Source organism: Aulonocara stuartgranti, assembly GCF_965226115.1.
Source record: "Aulonocara stuartgranti genome assembly, chromosome: 23".
NCBI lineage: Eukaryota > Metazoa > Chordata > Actinopteri > Cichliformes > Cichlidae > Aulonocara > Aulonocara stuartgranti.
The window spans coordinates 970,205-991,315 of NC_138958.1; the positions used below are offsets into that span (position 1 = coordinate 970,205).

A 21,111-nucleotide genomic window follows, 5' to 3' on the forward strand; every position below is an offset into this window, starting at 1 on the left:
TTTAAACTTGTGCACCATTAACCTCGATGCAAGAGGTCAGTAAAGTGTCAGACTGGAGGCGCTGTGGGCCTTAATGGTTTGCCAGCTTGTTGTAAGTGCAGAACTTGCAGCCAGGAACAAAAAGGCCGAGTTAAAGGAGGCTCGGCCCCTCCTCCTCCTGTTGCCCAGTCACTGTCAGTGGAGCACTGACGAGCAGCACCGGAGCCGCTCTGGAGCGTTTCGAGCCATTTTCATCTCTGCTTTGTTCCAACTTGCTGTACTGAAGGATGCGTGTTTGATATTTACCCGGAGACTGTGGACAGCAGGTCAGCTGCAGGTCAGCTATGAGGTAACAGCAGAAACACCTGTGCACACCGGGGTGTAACCAAAGGGATCAACAAGCATGGAAGGAGGGTCTGCCAGAGATTTGTGAAGACTTACCGACTTTCAAAGGCAAACAGAAAAAGGTGGGTTACCTGCGGGACGGGGGAAAGGCACGCCTCCTGGCCAAAGGAACAAATAGCGGACCTCTTGGTGTCCTCGCCCGGTCTTCAGTCTCCGTGTCTGTTCTTGCTGGAACTTCGGGATGTTGTAAATGTCAGTGCTGAGAGCAACAGATGAAGAGGTGAGTGAGTCTACCTCAGGACATAAAGCCTGCATTGTTTAAAGCTCCGCTGTGTGAGACGTACCTGAGACGCTGTGTGGAGTTTATCTGCAAAGATTTACGGACGTTTTCTTGTCTTTACTGTGACCTTTCCCCACATCTGATTTGTGATTGCCAAGCGACATGGCCTCCGTGGTTTATTTTACGCGCTCCTCAGGCTGCGCCGCCGGGCGGTAACTTTTTTTGTACTTTTGAATAGTTTGAGTATTTATGATCATTATTTCTTTACTGACAAACAGTTTGTGAGAACTAAAAGTATCTTTAAATGTAACTCTGTGTGTGTGTAAAAGTGTCTGTTTAAAATCATGCTCCCAGTCTCATGTCGCACTAACTGCAGTGACACGCAGCACGTTTATTTCACGCAGGCTTGAGTCGTTTTGCCTGTGAGGCATTATGCTGCTGGAGACAGTCGACGGTGGGTTGTGACGGCTGTGAATCCAACATGGAAGCGCAGAAGGATGAAGGCCGAGGGCCGTGGTCATCTTCGCCTCCCGCTCCCTCCAGCTCTGTCTGCTACAGGAGCGGTCTCATACTCTTCCTCCTCTTCTTCCTTATTATTGGCATCTTTGTCGGCCTGGTTATAGGTGAGCCTGCACACGAATGTTGGGTGTAATGTTTTGTGACTCATTTATCAGACGTTTTTAAACCAGCACGAACCGTTTAAAGATTTCACTGCAGATGCATCACTTACTGATAACTTCCTCCTGTTTTACCCGCAGCGTACCTTGTGCAGGAGCAGCATCATTTCATGGAGACAGTGGAGCTCAGAGGTCTGAAGTACGACGCTGCACTGCAGGATAAGAGCTCTGGTTTCTCCATAGTACTGTCCTCAGTTTTAAAGTCCAGGGTTAGTGCTGATTCACAACACAATGAGAGCGCAGGTCTTAATGTTAAAGGTGTTCAACTGTTACTGATTCTCACCTTTCAGATTAAAAACGTCTTCACCGCCTCACCCATAACACGTCACTTTGTCGATTGCAGCATTGTTGCCTATGGGTAAGCACGGGGTCATTTATTCAACACACAAACAGGATGTAAGATGGAACATTGCCAGTTTTCTTCTCGCCTTCCTAGTAACATTAACGGAGATGTGATGGCGACGCTCCGACTCGTCTTCAGGGTGTCCAAGATCCAGCAGTATTCAGAAAACTTTGTTCAGGACTTGCTGAGTGCAGGACTCAGCTCATCGATGCACGGGAAACCGCTGGAGGTGCCGGAGTTTGGACAGATCGACGCTGTCATCCTGCTGGGTAGTAAAGCTGTCACCAGTCTGTGTGTTTCACCAGAGTCTTTACGTTTACTAGGAGTGACGAAGATCGTAACTATCACTCCTCCTTCTTTGTAGGAGCCAGTGGAAAGTCATTTTATGTTATTGGAGACAGTATGATAGGTAAGTTACACACTCGCACGCACAAAACCAAACACACAATTGTGCTGCAAATTTAACAGTAATGTGCTGGATGCCAGAAAATGACTGTAAAAGTACTTACAGGAAAGTAAAGTTACTGTAAATGAAATTTACAGTGAAAACTGTAAAAATGTTTTATAGCAGTGGAAATGTCGTTTATCATTTACATCTTTATTTGTATAAGAAACGGATACATCAAACTCTTTATCTGACTTCCATAACCTCAAAAAAGTATTTTCATTTCCTTTATTATTAGCCAAGCTAAACTCAAATGTTCACCTAATGATGTCACTTCCATCTGGAATGAATGGCTTTGCCGCACAGACATCCGTCCTCCTCCCAAACATCCATTCATTCATTATCCTGTTAAATCGTGTTCAACAAAGTCTCAGCTTTTCACGAGCCAAAACTGGGCCTTTGTGTTCTGAAACAGTCCATTTTTCAGCTCATCCAGCAGGTTTTCAATGTGCAAATTTATCTTTAGAAGTGAGAATTGTAACTTTAATAAGTCACCAGTTTTGCAAAAACTCTACTATGTATTGTTGTTGTTATTTATTCATTTATTTCATGCGTAGTGAAAGTATTTTTGGCTCTGCAGCCAGCTGTCCTGACAACACTTTCACCTGTGACAGCGGAGAATGTGTCACTAAAGTAAACCCAGAGTGCGACTTCGCCCCAGACTGCGCAGATGGATCTGATGAAGCTCGCTGTGGTGAATGACTCCTCAAACTACAGCAGACATACACAGTAGCTCCGTTACTCCTTCTGTTATTAACGAGTGTGCATCGTTACCACAGACCTGAGCAGAATATACTGGGACACATCTGCTTTTAATCACTTACACTAGTTTTTCTTCACCCAACCCACAGCCTGCGGTACGCGTCCTGCCACGGGGAGTCGGGTGGTGGGCGGTGAGGACGCACGGCGAGGGGAGCTGCCGTGGCAGGTCAGCCTGAGGTTCCATGGGCGGCACATCTGCGGAGCCACCATCGTCAATGAACGCTGGCTCGTCAGCGCAGCTCACTGCTTTGAGAGGTAGCTCTGATTTAAACCCGTTTAAAAACAGTCGTTTGAAAATTTTGGATGCTAATCAATACAATCATTAAGCTTTCGACCTTCACATGCTCAATGCCATCGTTTGAGAGTATGGAGAGGTGAAATGTAGCTCACAGTTTACAGGTGCTTTACAGAAGCACAGCACGGACTTACTGTATACAGCACTGTAGTATTTCTATGCTTTGCTCCTTCCGCGCTGTTTTGGAGGTAAATACTGTGCTTGGTTGTCCATGCTATTCATTTTAAAGCTTTAATTATAAATTGTTTTTCAAACACACGTCTACTAGTATTCTTTGCCTCGTTGGTACATCATCATCATCATCATCATCATCATCATCATCATCACCTTTATTTATAAAACACTTTAAAACAACCACAGCTGACACAAAGTGCTGTACATTTGAACTAAATAATAAAATTACATAAGATATAAATAAAAGCAAAAATAAAATAATTAAATAAATAACTAATTTAATTACAAGAGAAACTAAGTCTCACTGAGGTCAAAAGCCAAAGAATAAAAATGGGTTTTAAGACATGTTTTGAAAGTGGACAGTGAAGCGGCCTCTCTAACTGCAAGGTCAGGTTATTTCATAATGTAGAAAAGGCCCCGCCCCCTGGAGCAGCTGGTGCGTGGGGATGAGGCTCAGAGAGGTAAGGCGGGGCAAGACTGATGAAGATACCCAGCAGTACACAAGTAATAAAGTTATCTACCAGTGCACCATTAAATTAATTTGCATATTACGTCATCATTAATTGTGATGTATATGTTTCTGGGTACTTTTACTTTAGCAATGTTTTGATCCTTAGGTTTTCCCACTATTACTTAAACAGGACTATGATGCTTCTTTCACCACTTTGCAAACAGTTACATAAAACACATTTCCTCATGTGCTGTCCTGCAATAAATCAGTATTAGGACACATCTGCACACGAGCCTGGAAATGATTTTCAGTTTTTTCTGTTTTTGATCAAATATTCTGTTCTGGCTTTTGAAAAAATGCTAGAAAAGTCCTTAAGAAACAACAATCCCATTTCATGAATATACACCATCATTTATGATTGCCTCCTCTGGTTTTAGGGTCAATAACCCCAAAGAATGGACAGCCCTGGTTGGGGCGACGCTGGTGAGCGGTGAGGAGCCAGAGTCCAGAACGATTAACATCAAGTCCATAACTGTGTCTCCAGACTACAACCCCATGACCACGGACAATGATGTAACTGTGCTGGAGCTGGAGACGCCTCTCGCGTTCAGCTCTTACGTGCAGCCTGTCTGCATACCCTCCCCATCTCATGTTTTTGCACCTGGTCAGAGCTGCATTGTGTCCGGTTGGGGTGCCGTACACCAGTTTAGCTGTGAGTCTGCAGGAATGCACACAAAACGCAACAGACGAGTCATTTAGAAAAGAAAATCCTAAAAACTTGTTCTTGAAAGCTGTCGTCTTGTCATTTAAGGTGAAATATGACAAGTGGGAGTAATCAGTGTGTCGTGTGTTCTTCTGCAGTCACGCTGCCCTCCACGCTGCAGAAAGCTGTGGTCAAAGTCATTGACTCCAAGGTGTGCAATAAGTCATCTGTGTACAGAGGAGCGATCACTCCAAACATGATGTGTGCTGGATTCCTGCAGGGCAAGGTGGACTCGTGTCAGGTCAGTGGTGAAAACGGTTCACATGCAGTGGGGCATGTCTATACCTATGACCTATGACCTATGAAGGTCTGAGGATCGCTAAAAATATTCACACCGTTCTCACCTTAAAAACTGAGACTATGAGCCATCTGTTCATCTCAGCATAACCGTGTGCTGTTGATTATACCGTGAGAGGCTCAGTCTGAAAGAAATCCACTTCAAAATATCTGATGTTGCATAAATTATCGAACACGTTTTGGAAATTTTATCTCTCTGTACGTAAAATGTTACTTCTTTGGACAAAAATATGAACTTTAAGAATGTGTAAAATGCACTTATTACATAATTGTTTCAACATTTAAAGCAATAGCTGTGAATTACAGCAGCTGATATTTGACAGTCGTACATGTCGTGCCCCTTCTGTCGTGTCGTCTCCCTGATAAAGACAACATGCTCTGAGACATATCTCCCAGTAGCTCCGTGACTTTCAAGGTTCAGAGCTGATGCTTAAAATTGTGGTGATTAGCCTAATGATGCTAATCCTGACCAACCAGGACGGATTACCTGATGCTGAATAGTTGAAAGTTACCAAAAATGACACTTTTCAGAGTATCTGTCAGCTCATGTGTGTCATGTGCAGGGGGACTCCGGAGGACCTCTGGTGTGCGAGGGGGCCCCGGGAAGATTCTTCCTGGCCGGGATAGTGAGCTGGGGTGTGGGCTGCGCTCAGGTCAACAGACCTGGGGTTTATTCCCGTGTTACCAGGCTCCGTAACTGGATTCTAAGCCAGACTGATCCCACCTCGGTTCATGATTATGGCCAGCATGTTCCCACAGTGACAGAGTTTAATACCCCACCAGCACTCGGGACCTCAGCTGATAACGTGTCGTCTGCAGCAGTGCTACCACTGTCTGGTAATGTCAGCCTGAAAGCTCCTTAATCTTAAGAGCTTTATCGGTTACTGAGATTCATTTATTTAATGAATGTGTTTTTTCCAGCCTTGAATTGCAGTGGAAACTTTGAGTGTAGCTCCACTTCCTGCATCAGCAAGGTCAACCCGGAGTGTGACAGAGCCGCAGACTGTCCCAATGGGGCTGATGAAAGAAACTGTGGTAAACTTAAAATGCACGAAGCACGGAGCATGAGGGACTTACGGGTCATTCTTCTTAACTGCGTTTTGGTTTTTGGTTTTTTAAGACTGCGGCGTGCGCCCTGCGCTGGGCTCCCATAGGATCGTGGGTGGAGTCACAGCTCGGAGGGGAGAGTGGCCTTGGATCGGGAGTCTTCAGTACCAGAGGCTTCACAGATGCGGTGCCACGCTCATTCACAATAGGTGGTTACTGACTGCAGCGCACTGCTTCAAAAGGTATTTCATACATTTATATCAAAACTCGTTTCACTGAAAGCTCAGGAGTGATTCTAATATTAATAACTTACATCTAAAGTGACTCTACTCCCAATAACTGGGCCGTGAGCCTGGGATCTGTGCTGCGATCGGGGGTAGGAGCCCTGGTCGTTCCCATCCAGAGGGTAATCATCCACCCGGCCTTTAATGGCACCAACATGGACCACGATGTGGCTTTGCTGGAGCTGGCCGTCCCAGTCCCGATGTCTTACACCATCCAGTCTGTCTGTCTTCCATCACCAGTACACCGCTTCTTAAAGAGCGCAGAGTGCTACATCACAGGGTGGGGATCCATGAGAGAGGGAGGTGAGAGATGAACCCACGAAACTAAACGTCCTGCATTTAGAGGTCACACAGGAAAAAAATGAAATGTCTTTACTAAGAAATAAAGTCAGGGGAGCCCGAGAGGTGAGATCATTTTCACGTTATTGACGTGACTCAGCCTTCAGAGGTAGAAAAGCAGGAATAGCTCCGTGATCCGTGGCCTGTTCGGCCTTTCACGAGTGAATGTGATATGACTGCAGCCTTTATCAGCTTAGCTTCTGCCTTATCTGCCTCTGAATGGAATTTTGTTTCCACAGCAACAAAAACACTGGTGCTCAGGTGTTGCGATCACACCTGTTCTGTGTGCAATGCTCTTTCCTCAGGTTCATTGACCAACCTGCTACAGAAAGCTGCTGTGAACATCATTGACCAGACGGACTGTCAGCAATCATACGGTAGCGTTCTGACTTCAAACATGATGTGTGCGGGATTCATGGCGGGAGGTCGGGACACCTGCTTGGTATGATGTTCACACAGACTTCTGCACTTCCTGTTTCACAATCGTTAAAAAGTTCCTAACCTGCAGACTTTTAACATCAGGCTGGTGCACTGCATGCAGTGCTCGGAGGCTGGAGGAAGTATGACTGTGGTGTCTTTACAGTGAATGGTTAACCAGGCCGGAGCAAAGTCAACCTTGATCTCCCCCCTTACAGGCTTCTCTGGTTCACCTTTGGAAAAAGGCTGACGAATAAATTAAGGTTTAAAAGCAAGAATCAGATGTAAGAGAAAAAACTCCAAAAAGAATAAAGCTAGAAAATGTGACCTGATAGAAAATGTACGCTGTCTTCCTCAGCGAAGGCAGGCCACCCCGCTGCACCCTCTCCATAATCGTCTTATGTAACGAAACCCTCACGCATTCCTGTTTCGGTCAGAGCACCGGGCTCAGCTGCAGACTGACTGACATTTACTCCCCTGCTGCCATACTCATCTTCAGTCTGCTCTTATAAATGAGTTAATCAATCATCACTGTATTTATAGAGCACATTTATATAGAATTTAAAGTTATTTAAATTCCAAATGAAACTGTTGATGTGTTTTGATATTGCAGGGAGACTCTGGAGGGCCGCTGACGTGTCGTCAGCCCTCCAGTCAGTGGTTTATCGCTGGAGTAACCAGCTGGGGACACGGATGCGGCCGAGTCGGTTTCCCGGGAGTTTACACTCGTGTGACGTCTATCAGGAGCTGGATATCCACATACCTTCCCTTCTGATGAAGGAAGAACTGTGTCTGCAGAGAACTGAGGTCATGCTAAACACTGTGTACACAGCCCTGACCTTTGTGACCCTCCGGTCACGGGTGCTGGCGGTAGTGCTGTGCTTTACCTGAACTGAGGAAACAATCCTGATCTGTGCCTTAAACATTCATTCACGGATCATTTGGAGTATTTATTAGTTATTTATTGTCATGGATGGTAAACACACAGCACGTGGCTTTGTGTATTTTGTGTGGACAATATGGGATTCATTTATGGGTAAATGTAAGGGTATTGTGATCTTTTACTGCAACGTGGATTTGTGGGGAAAGTCTACTCTGTACAAAGTCAGTGACGTGGGACTCGGTGTCGTTCTGTTGGTGGATATTTTTGATCAGAAACGAGAGAACACCTGATTGATTAATTTATTATTAGTCTGATTGCAAATGATGTTCACAGCTTTTCTGGCTCCTCACACAAACTCAGGTTCCCAGACATCTAACAAACCGCACACACACGAAGCTGAGAAAGGTGCAGTACCCCGTCAGGGCGAGGGAGACCCCGCTGGAACAAACCCACTACTGTGGAGGGCAGCAGATAGAGTGACAACCAGAAAACACGTCAGACAAAACAGTGTTGTTCTCCAGGCGTACTTTGATATAGGTCTGTTTGGAGGCTTGGAAATGTCAAATTCATGCTGGTGAAAACACCAAAACGCTTCGATTCTTCCTGATGATTTTTAAGCACTTTTTTTCCTTTAAGGCTCCAGGAAATATTTAATCTCTAAACACAATCACCCAGCAAAGAATGTGAAGCAGTGTTTAAAGGAGAGTCTGCAGTGACTGGGAGACGTTTACTGTTATTGGTATTACAGGCAGAAGCATTCGATGGGCAGGGAGATGAGTCACAGGAAGTAAGCTGGGCCTATTGAGCCAAACTGCACCTGGAGTCCTTATAGCAGCACAGCAGGCTCCGCCTCCTGCCACAGCATCAGCAAACACTTTAAAACACATTCACACCTAAGCAGGTAATTTAGTGTTTCCAATCAGCATGGCAAGAACCCGCAGAAGATGACTGATTATATTTCTAACGTAAAACACACAATCGATTTAACATTGGTAGTGAACTGTTCCTCAGAGCAAAATAAAAACTGTCCACAGAGACACCGTTATGGCTGCAGTCCACAGGCTGTGCTCTGCCTGTCAGAGGTACTGTGACAGATGTTGCGCCGCTGCGTGGCAAAGTCGTGCACGGCGCGGGCCCTCCTGCAGAGCACTGCATCGGCCCTCGCTGTGTGCAGCAGCCTGAAGAAGGGAAAGATGAAGAGAGTTCACATGCGAGCTCTTTCTCGCTGCAGTCTGGAGTTGTATGTTCGGGACACGGTGTTCCAGGCGTCCATATAGCGGTCCATACACATGGCGATACACTTCTGTTAGGGACAAAGCAAAAAGAGTCCAGAGAAATAAACCACTCGTGGTCTACAAAGACTTTAACCGATTTAAAACTGTGATTAATACAAAAAATGTTTCTGATGCACTCCTCTATCTATCTATCTATCTATCTATCTATCTATAGATAGATATATATATTAGGGGTGCAACGATATTCGTATCGATATTGAACCGTTCGATACAGTGCTTTCGGTTCGGTACGCATATGTATCGAACAATACAAAATTTTTAATTTATTTTATAAACTTTCCTTCTGATGATGCTGTCTGTGTTGAGCGCTCAGTGAATCTGCGTTCGACTACTCCGCCTAGGCTGGACAGTGCAGCCTAGGCAGAGCAGTCGAGTGCAGATTCACTGAGCGCAGGGCAAGCTAGCGAGACAGAAGTTAAGCTCTCCTTGCAACATGGCAAATTGAACCTCCCGCACCCTCATTCAGATCTGGCCTTTGGAACTATTTTGGTCTTCATGTGACGTATGACCCTGAAGGTAAGCGAGTCATGGACTAAAGTAAAACAGTATGTTGGATGTGCCACGCAATGCTCAATTACATGGGTGGGAGCTAGTGTGTTAGCGCAGTTAGCTCGTTAACGTGTTGACGCTGTCCAGCCCCAAGCACGGGGCGATCCGCGGTAGCTCGTTAACGGAGATTTGCCGTGTTGTGGCGTTAACGTCATTTCAACGAGATTAACCTGAAAGCACTAGTGGGAACACAACAAATATGACTGCACATTTACTCCGACATCATCCTAGTGCAAAGACAAGTGGAAGCAGACAAAAACAACAAGCAGCATGCTACACACTGTACCCGTTTAGACAGCCGTTAGCACAGGATTCTCCTTATGGGGACCTGATATGTTTAATATGCTGCTGAGAATATAGCCCAGAAGAAGCGTATAGTAGAGCTTTTATTTTGAAAGAGCCATTTCTCTGTAATAAACTCTCTTTTCCAAAGATGAGTGATTCCTCAATCAGATACAGGGCTTGCAATATCGCTAGCCCGACGTCCTGGGGCTAGCGATTTTTCCAGTCTGGCTACCAAAATCTATCTCTGCCCTGCCCGTCGGGCTATTGTAGGAAAAATATATGTCAATGCTTTTGCATTCTTTCAGAAATGTAGCTGGGTAATTATGTCATTGGCATCGGTGAGCCACTGTCAATATGTGACATATTGAAATCGCGTTTGAATTTGCGCTTGTTTTTTGCTTTCACTTTGCAATCGCGCGAACTGTGTATAGAGAGCGACAGCACTGATCTGTGAGTGATGATAATTTGTGCACCAATTCCTCTGACATCGTCTTATTAATCGTTAGCTTACTATGCAAACATGACAAGTGAAATCTCCCGCAGCTTAAACATGTGAGAGGTTGATCGCGCAGAGAATCGCTGAGCTTATGTGAGTCCGTGTGTAAAAGCAGCAGGATATATATTTTAGTTCTGCTGAGCCAAATAAGACAGGTCAGGGTGAAGAAGTGACAGCCAAAGAAAAGCTTACCACAAAACGGAGAAGTTATGACAAATCAGACTATAAGGCAAAAAGAAAGTGCAGCTTTATGGTTTCATGGACAAAAGAATTTCTGTGGCTGCAATATGACGAGCTAAATAACCAGGGCTGCACATAAGTGGTCCGCAGGTGCGTATTCGCTGTCAAAATAAAAAACGCGCACAAGATAAGAAGTTGCAACGCGTGTTTGCGTACATAAGCTTTTCAGAAGGACAGACATTTGTTTAGAACTCTTAAAGATGCCGAAGAAGCTCATTTAAGCAATTACTTTGGTGTTCCTCCACCTCCAAAGAAATGTCAGAAGGAGTCCGAACCACAAAAGAAGCGCATATTCTCGGACAAGTAGTTGGTGGAGGTGAGCTGGCTTCAAACAAATGATGAACGCACAGAGATGTGGTGCGGAATGTGCCGTGAAAATTTAATAAATGACAAATTAAAAAGGCATGAACATTTTTTTTGTATCGAAAAAATATCGAACCGAACTGTGAATTTTGTGTATCGTTGCACCCCTAATATATATATATATATGCATGCAAGGAGCATTTCTGCAGAGAGATAGACCAACCCAGATCAACTCTAACCTGGAAACGAGACACTGATGAAGACTCAGGAGTGGATACATGTTGGTCCACCTTATCCTACGATAAACCTGATATATTATTCTACAAGATGATGCAGTACCTCAGCAGCACCTTATGTTTTTGCGCTTGCCCCACTCAAAAGCACCTGTCAGGTAAGCCTTAGAGCCCTGCAGCACTTTTGTTATGCCCTCCTGCTTTCTTAAAACGTGATCACTTCTTTGCTCTGGGCAGCAGGGCATCACTGAAGCGACTCAGCCAGTGCATACCTGCTCAGAGTTGTCCAGTGTGCTTCCAGGCTTGCCTATGCACTTCTTGAAGCATTTATCGGTCATTCTCTGAAATAGAAACAGTGTTTTATTAGCATTTACTACTCTGACAGCAGCAGCGCAGAATATTTGCATGACTTTTTAAAAAAAACAGATATGTATTAAAAGACCCTCCAACGTTGTGGCTCAAAAGGATCTTTTTGTGTCGGCAGCATTTCAGTGCTGGCTCGTGTGTTTATATGAGCCTTGTATTTACATGCTGGCAGGATCCATCAACCTTATTGAAGTTATTGCGGGCTAAAAAATAAAACAGTCTTACACACAGAACGAAAAACGAAGCTACTGTAAAGCTGTGTAGCTCTGACCCGTGAGGATAAAAGCACTCAGCACTTCTTTGAGCCTCAATGTGCGCTTGCTAGCTTAGCAGCCGTGTTCATTGATCTACCTGCAGCAGCTCCTGAGCGTTAGCCACGGCGATCTGGACCTTGACCTGCTCCATGATGGTACCGGTGTCCATTTTCCCGCCGGACCCTCCTGCTGAGAAGTCTGAACCAAAGCCGTCCATTTCCGCCTCAGTCGTGTTCTTCAAACTCACCTTTGTGGAGCTTCTTCCAATACACGTGCAAACAGCCGCTGCTAGCCTTAGCCGGCGTTAGTTTCCGATGCCCTTGACAGAAGCTGTGCTTGTTGCGTCATTTCCGTGTAAGCCACTCGGTTTCATGGGAAATGTAGTTTTCCCCCCCAACATAAGCTGTACTGCTACAAGTAGCATTTCTCCTACAGATCAGTACTACTATGTATATTTACATTTGAACATTTAAAAACGGTGTTTTTGTGGGACCATGTGGGACATGTTGGCAATACAGGGAGGTACTGTGCGGGTTTGCATGTAAAGGCCAAATAAATGGCATTTAAAAGCAACTGTCTTGCTAAGTAAATAAAATAAGGATGAAGCGGATCTGAACTTTATGTCCTGTTATTTCTCCTGTCTGTTAATCATCATTAGATTTCATCATCTATGCAATGTTTACTGAGCCAACGTTAGCATTTTTCTAGCCAATTAAGAGACACGTGTAGTGTCACTTTACGCCACATTTTTCCTTGTGTGAAACTAATGAAATTATCCAGAGGGAAAAAAAACGATATAAACTGCGGCTAAATTTTCTGTTGGATAATTTGATTCAAAATCTGCAAAGCGTGTAACGTTTAGGTGGCTTTCCCCCCCTATTGGTTTCAGAGTTAGCGCATTAGAGTGTTGGGCATAAAAATCCAGACTTTAACGCATCCCGCAGAGCCGGTCAAAGTGTAGCATCCCTGGCTGAATGATGGTCTCTTATACTGATGCTTCACAGAGGTTTTATTGGAAATGTTTTTATTGAAACATTCAGTGAAGACACCGTAAGAGCTAGGAGCAAAACAAAACCAGCAATATTAATACCATAAGATCAAAGGAAACAAATTTCTCCTGCTCACATATAGCATATACATCAAATTTACATCACTCAATTCATTGTATCACCTCACTAACTTACCACTACACATAAAGGTCAAGTTCAAGGTTAACAATATAAACTCTATTAAACGACATTTTGATTGCATGTAACTTATTCCGTTAAAGGAAACATTAACAAACCTTGTGCCACTGTCAGCCAGGTACTAATTGGCAAAGTAAACGTACATATTTTTCACTTTAAGGCACACTATTTTACCATATCCTAAAAGAAACGTTACTAACAGCCCTTTAACGGTTTTGTGCCAGTTTCCTGTTTCAAAATAAAAGCATGGATTTCAAAATAAAACCGAAGTGCCTTTCAAACAAACGTAAAAATATTTACCAAATTTAAAGGTCATTTACACTCCCACCAAATCATGAGTGTTTTAACAAAAGGGAGAACTATAACACGAATGAATTTTAAAAACAAATGACCTTAACCACAAGGCCTTTTACATAACGAAAACAAAGAATTATCCATGCATGAGCCTGCAGGTAATGTCCACAAGTCTTCATACAATAAAGGGTATAGTCGTTGTCTTAGACAGCCTCTAAAAGCAAGATCAGTTTCTGAATGGGCCGTTCAACAATGGATGGCTTGCCAGAACATTGACCCTCCCTTTTCATTTTCTGGTCTCCAAGACGAATCTTAACTTTCCTCACAAGCCCATCTTTATCAGCGACTGTTTCTTCAACTCTGGCTAATCTCCACTCGTTCCGTGGCAGATCATCCATCCTTTCGATAACTATGTCACCAACTTTCAGATTCCTTCTAGAAATATGCCAACGTTGTCTAGTGGCAATATTAGAGAGATACTCTCTTCTCCAGCGGTTCCAGAATTGCTCTGCTAGATACTGGATATGACACCATCTCTTACGAGCATACATGTCTTCTCTGATGAACGTCCCGGGAGGTGGTAAGGCTCCAGTGGGTTTCATAGTGAGTAGGTGATTAGGAGTCAGCGGTTCTGGACCATTTGGATCATTCAGGTTATCCACAGTGAGTGGACGGCTGTTCACAATAGACATTGCTTCGTAAAACAATGTCCTCAAACAGGCATCATCTAATCTTCCAGGTGAGAGTGAAAGAGTGGACCGAAGTACATTTCTTACTGTTCTGATCTGTCTCTCCCAGACACCTCCAACATGGCTTGAATGGGGAGCATTCATAATGAAGTCGCACTGCCTCTCAGCCAAGAATGCAGTCAGACGATTGACATCCATCTGTTTCAGCGCATTATACATTTCATTCTTAGCTCCAACAAAATTGCTTCCTTGGTCACATCTTATTTGTCGTACTGCTCCTCTTATGGAAACAAAACATCGGAGGCCATTAATGAAGGCATCTGCTGACATATCATTCACCATTTCAATGTGAATTGCTCTACAACAAAGGCATGTGAAAAGCAGACCATAACGCTTATTCACCTTACGCCCTTGCTTTGTAAAAAATGGCCCAAAACAGTCCATTCCGCAATAAGTGAAAGGTGGAGATGGATCCACCCGCTCAGATGGCAGGTCTGCCATTCGCTGCTCTTCCACTGATCCCCTGAGTTTCCTGCATTTGACACACTGATGCACATAAGATGCAACAGCTCTGTTCATTCCTGGGATCCAGTATCCATTTGATCTGATCTCGTTGATGGTTATACCCCTTCCTTGGTGTTTAACCTGTTCATGATGATGAGCTATTATCATCCTCGTTATGTGGTGGTCCTTTGGAATGATCATTGGATGTTTCTGAGAGGCAGGGAGAGATGCATTTTTCAGTCTTCCTCCCACCTTGAGGATTCCATCTTTGTCAAGAAAGGCATCCAATCGAAACAGTTTACTCTGCCGTGAAAGTTGTAAGCCATTACTAAGTAGCTGGATCTCATCTCGATACACTCGTCTCTGTAAATCTCTTATAATGATGCGCTGTGCAACCTCTCGCTCCTGAACTGTGCTGTGGCTTGTTGACTTGTCACTCTTGGTTCGGCGAAGAAGTCGCGCAACAGCTTGTTTGACCTTACACCATGAAGAAAACTTTGACAAGCGGTCTGAAAGAGTCACTTGTTCTGCGACTCCAAATTTAGTGCTTGAACCCTTTTAACTTCAGGGTCCCCAACTGGGATTTCTGGGATTACCTCTACCTCTGGTGATACCTCTTTCTCCCATAAGAACTTGGGTCCAGTAAACCAGTTCGATGTCAGAAGCTTGCTTGCACTAGAACCTCTCGAAGCAAGGTCTGCAGGATTCTTGTCAGTAGAAACATATCGCCACTGCTGAGGAGTTGTACTGAGATGTATTTTCTGAATCCTATTTGATACAAATGTGTGGAAGCGACGTGCCTCGTTGTTAATGTACCCCAGTACAACCTTGGAGTCTGTCCAGAAGTATTCATCAATCCCTGAAATTCCCAGTTCTTCCTTTAGAGTATTGCTTGCTGCAACTGATACAACAGCAGCAGTCAGTTCTAACCTGGGGATGGTCACAGCTTTGATTGGAGCAACTCTGGACTTTGCCATAATCAGAGCACAATGAACAGTTCCATTTCCCTTCACATGTCTCAAATATGAGCACTGGCCATAACCATACGTGCTTGCATCAGAGAAGTGATGTAGCTCTCTCTTTGTGACCTTTCCAAAGTCAGCTGGTACATAGCATCGGGGTATGGTGATTTTATCCAAATTTGCCAGATCACTCTTCCAGGATCTCCAGACTGGTTGCAGTTTACTGATGAGTGGGTCATCCCAACCTGTACCATGCCTACACATTTCTTGAAGAACCCTTTTCCCAGTTAGCAGGAAAGGAGCAATAAGCCCAAGTGGATCATAAAGAGAGGCAACAGTGGATAGTATACCACGCCTGGTTTCTGGTTGGTCCTTCAAACGGGCATGAAACCTGAAACTGTCTGACTCAATGTGCCAGTGGATTCCTAAGGCTCTTTCCAGTGATGAATCACTAAAGGCAAGATCAAGAGCCTTTACTTCAGTGGCACGCTCAGATGGTGCTATACTCTCAAGCACCTTCGCATTGTTACACACAAATTTGTGTAGTCGCAGACCACCCATAGCACAGAGCCTTCGGGCTTCTTTTGCAAGCTGAATAGCCTCATCTACATCTGCTATGCTTGTGACACCATCATCCACATAGAAGTCCCTCATAATGAATTGGGAGCCCAGAGGAAACATGCTCTCGTTCTCCTTAGCGAGATGTTTCAACCCATAGTTGGCACATCCCGGTGAAGATGCAGCACCGAAAAGGTGAACTTTCATACGGAATTCCTGTGGCTCCACACTGAAGTTCCCATCCTTCCACCACAGGAAACGTAGGTAGTCTCTATCCGCTTCGCGCACATGAAACTGATGAAACATCCTTTCGATGTCGCACATCAGAGCAACATGGTTCTGTCGAAATCTGATAAGAACACCAGTTAGAGTATTTGTCAAATCTGGGCCCGACAGGAGATGATCATTTAGGCAAGTTCCCTTGTACTTAGCCGAGCAATCAAAAACCACTCTGAGCTTCTCTGGTTTTTTGGAATGATAAACTCCGTGGTGTGGAATATACCATGTTTCACCTTCCTTCTCTTCACAGAGAACTTCTTCAGCATCATTGTTTTTAATTACCTCATTCAAAAACGTTACGTAGTGAGTCTTGTAGTTCTTGTTGTTCAGCAGCTTTCGTTTGAGATGGTTGAGCCGGATGATAGCTAACTGCTTGTTGTTGGGAAGGTAGGGTCTCTCTTTAAAAGGGAGAGGCATCTCATAGTGACCATGTGCGTTCATGTAAATGCTTTCCTTTAGCATATTGAGGAAGAGGATGTCATCTTGAGACACTGTTCTGTTGTCCTTGCTGATGTCCTTAAAGTCAGACTCAAGTACTTTAATGGCATCGGATGGCGTCACTGGAGGAAGCTCTTTGACAGTTACTCTATGGCATATGTTGGCGACAGGAGGAGATTCAAGGTGAGGTGGTGAGCAGCCTATGATGCTCCATCCTAGGTCTGTGCGGACTGCATAAGGCTCATTATCTCTTCCTAGGATGACCTGTCTTGGTGCTAGTGCCTGTGAGCAGTTATAACCTATTAGAAGACCAACTTCACAGTCTAAATGTGGTGGAATATCATCTGCTATTGCTTTGAGATGATTCCAATGCCTCGCCGTTTCACTGGTAGGAATGTGCCTTCGATTCACTGGTATGCAGTCTTTGGTATAGGCAGGAGGGAGATCAATGTGATTTGTGGAGGTATAGCCACGCACTCTGAGACCTGAGACTCTTTCACTGTGTGTTACTGTGTCCTTTCCGATCATGGTGGTTAGCTTTAGCCTTACAGGATAGGTCTTGGTTGTCAAGCTACGACTAACATCTTCATCAATAAACACAGTGTCACTCTGGGTGTCAAGCAGAGCATAGACAAGCCTTTCTATTCCTGGGTTGTTGGAAGAGGAAACCCAGACTGGCAAAATCATGGATGTAGTCATAGATGTGTGCTCAGTCTCTGTATTGAGAGACAATGTCGTAACTGCTTCGTCTGTATTCTGATTAGAGGCTAACACAGCATTCATGTTGGAATATCTGTCGTCATGAAGGCAAGTTGGGTGTCGTCCCTTACAGATATCACATAAGTGTCTGTGGCAGCAGTCTTTAACATTATGGCCTGGTTTCAGACAACCATAGCAGAGTTTGTTTTCCCTTACATACTTTCTTTTCTCTTCCAGAGGCGTTCCTTTAAACTCTGGACAACTATGTAGGCGGTGTTTGTTATCATGACAGAATGTACAAGGGGGCTTTAAGCTTGTCTTGGATGGTACATTCTTCTCATTCTCTGTAAGTGTCTGTGTATGAAGAACAGTAGATTTATTTTTCCTTTCTTTCAGATGATGTTTCTCTGCAGGTAAGTCTGATAAACGTAATGCATGGAGGGAAGTTACTGGGTTACAGGCAATCTCTGCACTTAATGACATAAAGTTGACAAAGTCCTGAAAGGCTGGAAATTCCTGTCTGTCCTTCATAAACTGGGTCACCTTGCGGTTCCACCTTGAAGCTGCCCACTCAGGTAACTTTTGGACCAGCTTTTGGTTCTCTTCACAGTCATTCAGAATGTCCAGCCCTTTAATATGAGGCATGGCTTGCTGACATGCATGTAGGAAGTCGGCGAATGCTCTGAGTTGTTCTGCATCCTTTGAGTGGATCTTTGGCCAGCTAGCTAGTTTTTCTCTGAAAGCTCTCTGCAAGACGAATGGTTGACCGTACCTGCTATTAAGGCGATCCCATGCATCCTTATACGCTTCATCATCCTCCCTGTAAAAGATACCATCAAGTGTCTTTCGTGCTGGACCTCCCACATATCTTCTCAAGTAATGCAGTTTGTCAGCTGAACATATGTTCCTTTTATCTATGAGGGATATGAATGAAGATTTCCATTCAATGAACTGGATTGGGTCGCCGGTGAATACAGGTGGCTCTGGCATTGGAAGTCTGTTCATGGCTATGCTGTCTTGTACTGCTTGAGCTAAGTGGGACACATCTGTCTGTGGAGGTGAAGCTGGAAATCTTATGAGATGCTGAACTGGAGCCAGAGACACAGCTTGACGTGGGTGCATATGTTCCTGGTTCCTTAGTTTGCTGTTAGCAGAGCACAAGCTGCCCTCCTGCATTACATCTTGGTTGTAAATTGACAATCTTGCTCGTGCTGCTCTTATATCCTTTTCAGCCCTTAGTCTTTCTAGTTCATGTTTTTGAGCTTCAAGATCCCTTTTCTGTTGCTCTACTAAGAGCTGGATCCTTTCCTTTTGTTTTCCTTCCGCCAATAACAACTCATATTCTGCTTCCTTTGCTGCTAATTCTGCTGCAGCATCTGCTCTTTTTACTGCGACAATGGAGTCTATAGTGTGTTGACTTGGAGGTGAAACCCTGGATCCATATATGGAATGAGCATAGTCTCTGTTAAGGAGCTCACGAAGGCGTTCTTTGACTGCTTCACTATCATAGTCTTCGTCTATGCCTGATATTCTTTCATATGCAATTTTAATAATGTCCTTTGTTACGGCCTCACATGCATCAACACGACGTCTCGTTTCACTGGATGGTGTGAGGTGATCTCTGATTTGTACATAAATGTCCGTAATATCATTCATGCATTTCTCTAAGATATCAATGAGAGCTGCGATTTCACTTTCTGGAATGTCTAGCTTTAGCTGATTTCTTGCCTTACGTGCCTGGATCTTCCATTGATCATAAAGGTGCATGAGCCGCTTCTCCCTTTTGTATGCCTCCTCTCTCTGAAATGTAAGCATCTTCTCCGTGGGATTTCTTGGGCGATCAGATCTGCGAAGTTCCTCATCCTTGCTTGCTTGACAGATGTCTTTTATTTGATCTGAGCCTTCTGCTTCTGCAGTTAATATCTGAGATGCTTCCATTTTGAGCGAGTGTCACATTTAGACCATCACAATGAATCCCTCTTCTTTCATCATAGACTTTGGCAGTCAGGTGAAACTCGTGAGGCTGAAGCTCTTACTGTAGCATCCCTGGCTGAATGATGGTCTCTTATACTGATGCTTCACAGAGGTTTTATTGGAAATGTTTTTATTGAAACATTCAGTGAAGACACCGTAAGAGCTAGGAGCAAAACAAAACCAGCAATATTAATACCATAAGATCAAAGGAAACAAATTTCTCCTGCTCACATATAGCATATACATCAAATTTACATCACTCAATTCATTGTATCACCTCACTAACTTACCACTACACATAAAGGTCAAGTTCAAGGTTAACAATATAAACTCTATTAAACGACATTTTGATTGCATGTAACTTATTCCGTTAAAGGAAACATTAACAAACCTTGTGCCACTGTCAGCCAGGTACTAATTGGCAAAGTAAACGTACATATTTTTCACTTTAAGGCACACTATTTTACCATATCCTAAAAGAAACGTTACTAACAGCCCTTTAACGGTTTTGTGCCAGTTTCCTGTTTCAAAATAAAAGCATGGATTTCAAAATAAAACCGAAGTGCCTTTCAAACAAACGTAAAAATATTTACCAAATTTAAAGGTCATTTACACAAAGTGCGGCACATTGTCTCAATATGCGTGACAGGAGCGCAAGGGGTAAAAAATGCGGTGCAGTCCAACATGAAGAAGGGCATCTGGTCACCCCTACGATTAGCACGTGATCCACCTTAACAAAAGTGCTTTTGTTTGCCACACGGTGGAGCTGTTCTCCGCTAAATACTCCCTCGAGTTTGACTAAGTTCAGTTAGGCTCTTTCACAGTGTGCTGTAAACAGTTACATGTGTCGATACATGTTTGTGACTGTTCATGAAGCAGATGCTCTTTGTGCAGATCAACACCATGTGAGGTCAACTTTCCTGTCACTGCACATAATAAGACTTTAATCTGTAACGAGGCTGATTTTCCTCTACTGAAATTAATTTTGTATTCATTTATTTTCCACCCATAAGTCATAATTTTTATTTATTTTATTATTAACTAAAAATAATAATATAAAATATTTAATGCACCCCTTAAATTTAGATTGAGATTTATTTAAAATAGTTACACAAGGACATCCTTTGAAAGGAGCAGTCACTCTTTAAATTGTAGTCCGAGCACAAGTTTTCCTGATTCTCTGTGTGTTACTTTGATCAGGATACACTTTATCCTTCTAATGACTAAACTGCATTTCTCTTCCATCTATGGATGGGCTGTCACTCTAAAAGGAGGGACAATTCTGTCAAATCTACTTGTTTAAAGATAACATCATTTTCAATAAATGTTAGGACTAAACATGTCAGCTGTCCTTGATAAGCGGGTCATGAGCCAAAACATTTACTGCAGGCTAAAATAAATGAAAAGCCAGAGTCGCCTACAGGAATAGAAAGTCAGAAGGAGCTCTGTGCTGTTTGCGTTGGGGCCCAGGGTTAAGGATGGCCTCTCCAAGGACCCCCAGCTTTATGTTTCACACTCGATGACCTCACTAAGAAGACCACCTGCCTTGAGCGAACAAATAAGTGGTACAGTGTAGGCAACAATGGAGTGGCGGTTACTGTCATCTAAACAGACGCTCACTGAGTGGTTTATTGCACTGTCGGGGGTGTTGATGAACAATCGTAGGGGGTCTGATTAGTGTTGCGCCTGCCCAACAGTAATTAATGACCAGTCATACAAAGCTTG

General features: G+C 43.9%; 2 protein-coding genes across 2 annotated transcripts; one reads left to right on the plus strand and one right to left on the minus strand.

Annotated features, from left to right (window-relative positions):
* Positions 1-329: 329 nt before the first annotated feature.
* Positions 330-8,083, plus strand: tmprss9 (transmembrane serine protease 9). The gene is made up of 16 exons (XM_082522936.1): positions 330-604; positions 1,009-1,227; positions 1,363-1,490; positions 1,572-1,639; positions 1,718-1,893; positions 1,989-2,033; positions 2,650-2,763; positions 2,921-3,086; positions 4,189-4,463; positions 4,613-4,755; positions 5,375-5,648; positions 5,733-5,846; positions 5,932-6,100; positions 6,180-6,445; positions 6,787-6,923; positions 7,512-8,083. The coding sequence occupies exons 2-16, from the start codon at positions 1,086-1,088 to the stop codon at positions 7,671-7,673; spliced, it is 2,379 nt and encodes a 792-aa protein (XP_082379062.1). The 5' UTR covers positions 330-604; positions 1,009-1,085; the 3' UTR covers positions 7,674-8,083.
* A 392-nt stretch (positions 8,084-8,475) lies between these two features.
* Positions 8,476-12,154, minus strand: timm13 (translocase of inner mitochondrial membrane 13 homolog (yeast)). Its single transcript, XM_082522937.1, has 3 exons — positions 11,900-12,154; positions 11,455-11,523; positions 8,476-9,084 (listed from the first exon to the last, which is right to left on the minus strand). Exons 1-3 carry the CDS (start codon positions 12,017-12,019, stop codon positions 8,986-8,988), a joined length of 288 nt encoding a protein of 95 aa, XP_082379063.1. The 5' UTR covers positions 12,020-12,154; the 3' UTR covers positions 8,476-8,985.
* Positions 12,155-21,111: the final 8,957 nt, after the last annotated feature.

Bases quoted from the DNA above. Each gene is read 5' to 3' on its own strand.
- timm13 (XM_082522937.1), bottom strand. From the start codon at position 12,019: ATGGACGGCTTTGGTTCAGACTTCTCAGCAGGAGGGTCCGGCGGGAAA. The intron at 11,524-11,899 runs GTAGATCAATGA...TTTCTATTTCAG, and splicing joins ACGCTCAGGAGCTGCTGCAG to AGAATGACCGATAAATGCTT. The intron at 9,085-11,454 runs GTATGCACTGGC...TGTCCCTAACAG, and splicing joins CACTGGACAACTCTGAGCAG to AAGTGTATCGCCATGTGTAT.
- tmprss9 (XM_082522936.1), top strand. From the start codon at position 1,086: ATGGAAGCGCAGAAGGATGAAGGCCGAGGGCCGTGGTCATCTTCGCCT. The intron at 4,464-4,612 runs GTGAGTCTGCAG...GTTCTTCTGCAG, and splicing joins TGCCGTACACCAGTTTAGCT to TCACGCTGCCCTCCACGCTG. The intron at 4,756-5,374 runs GTCAGTGGTGAA...TGTCATGTGCAG, and splicing joins GCAAGGTGGACTCGTGTCAG to GGGGACTCCGGAGGACCTCT.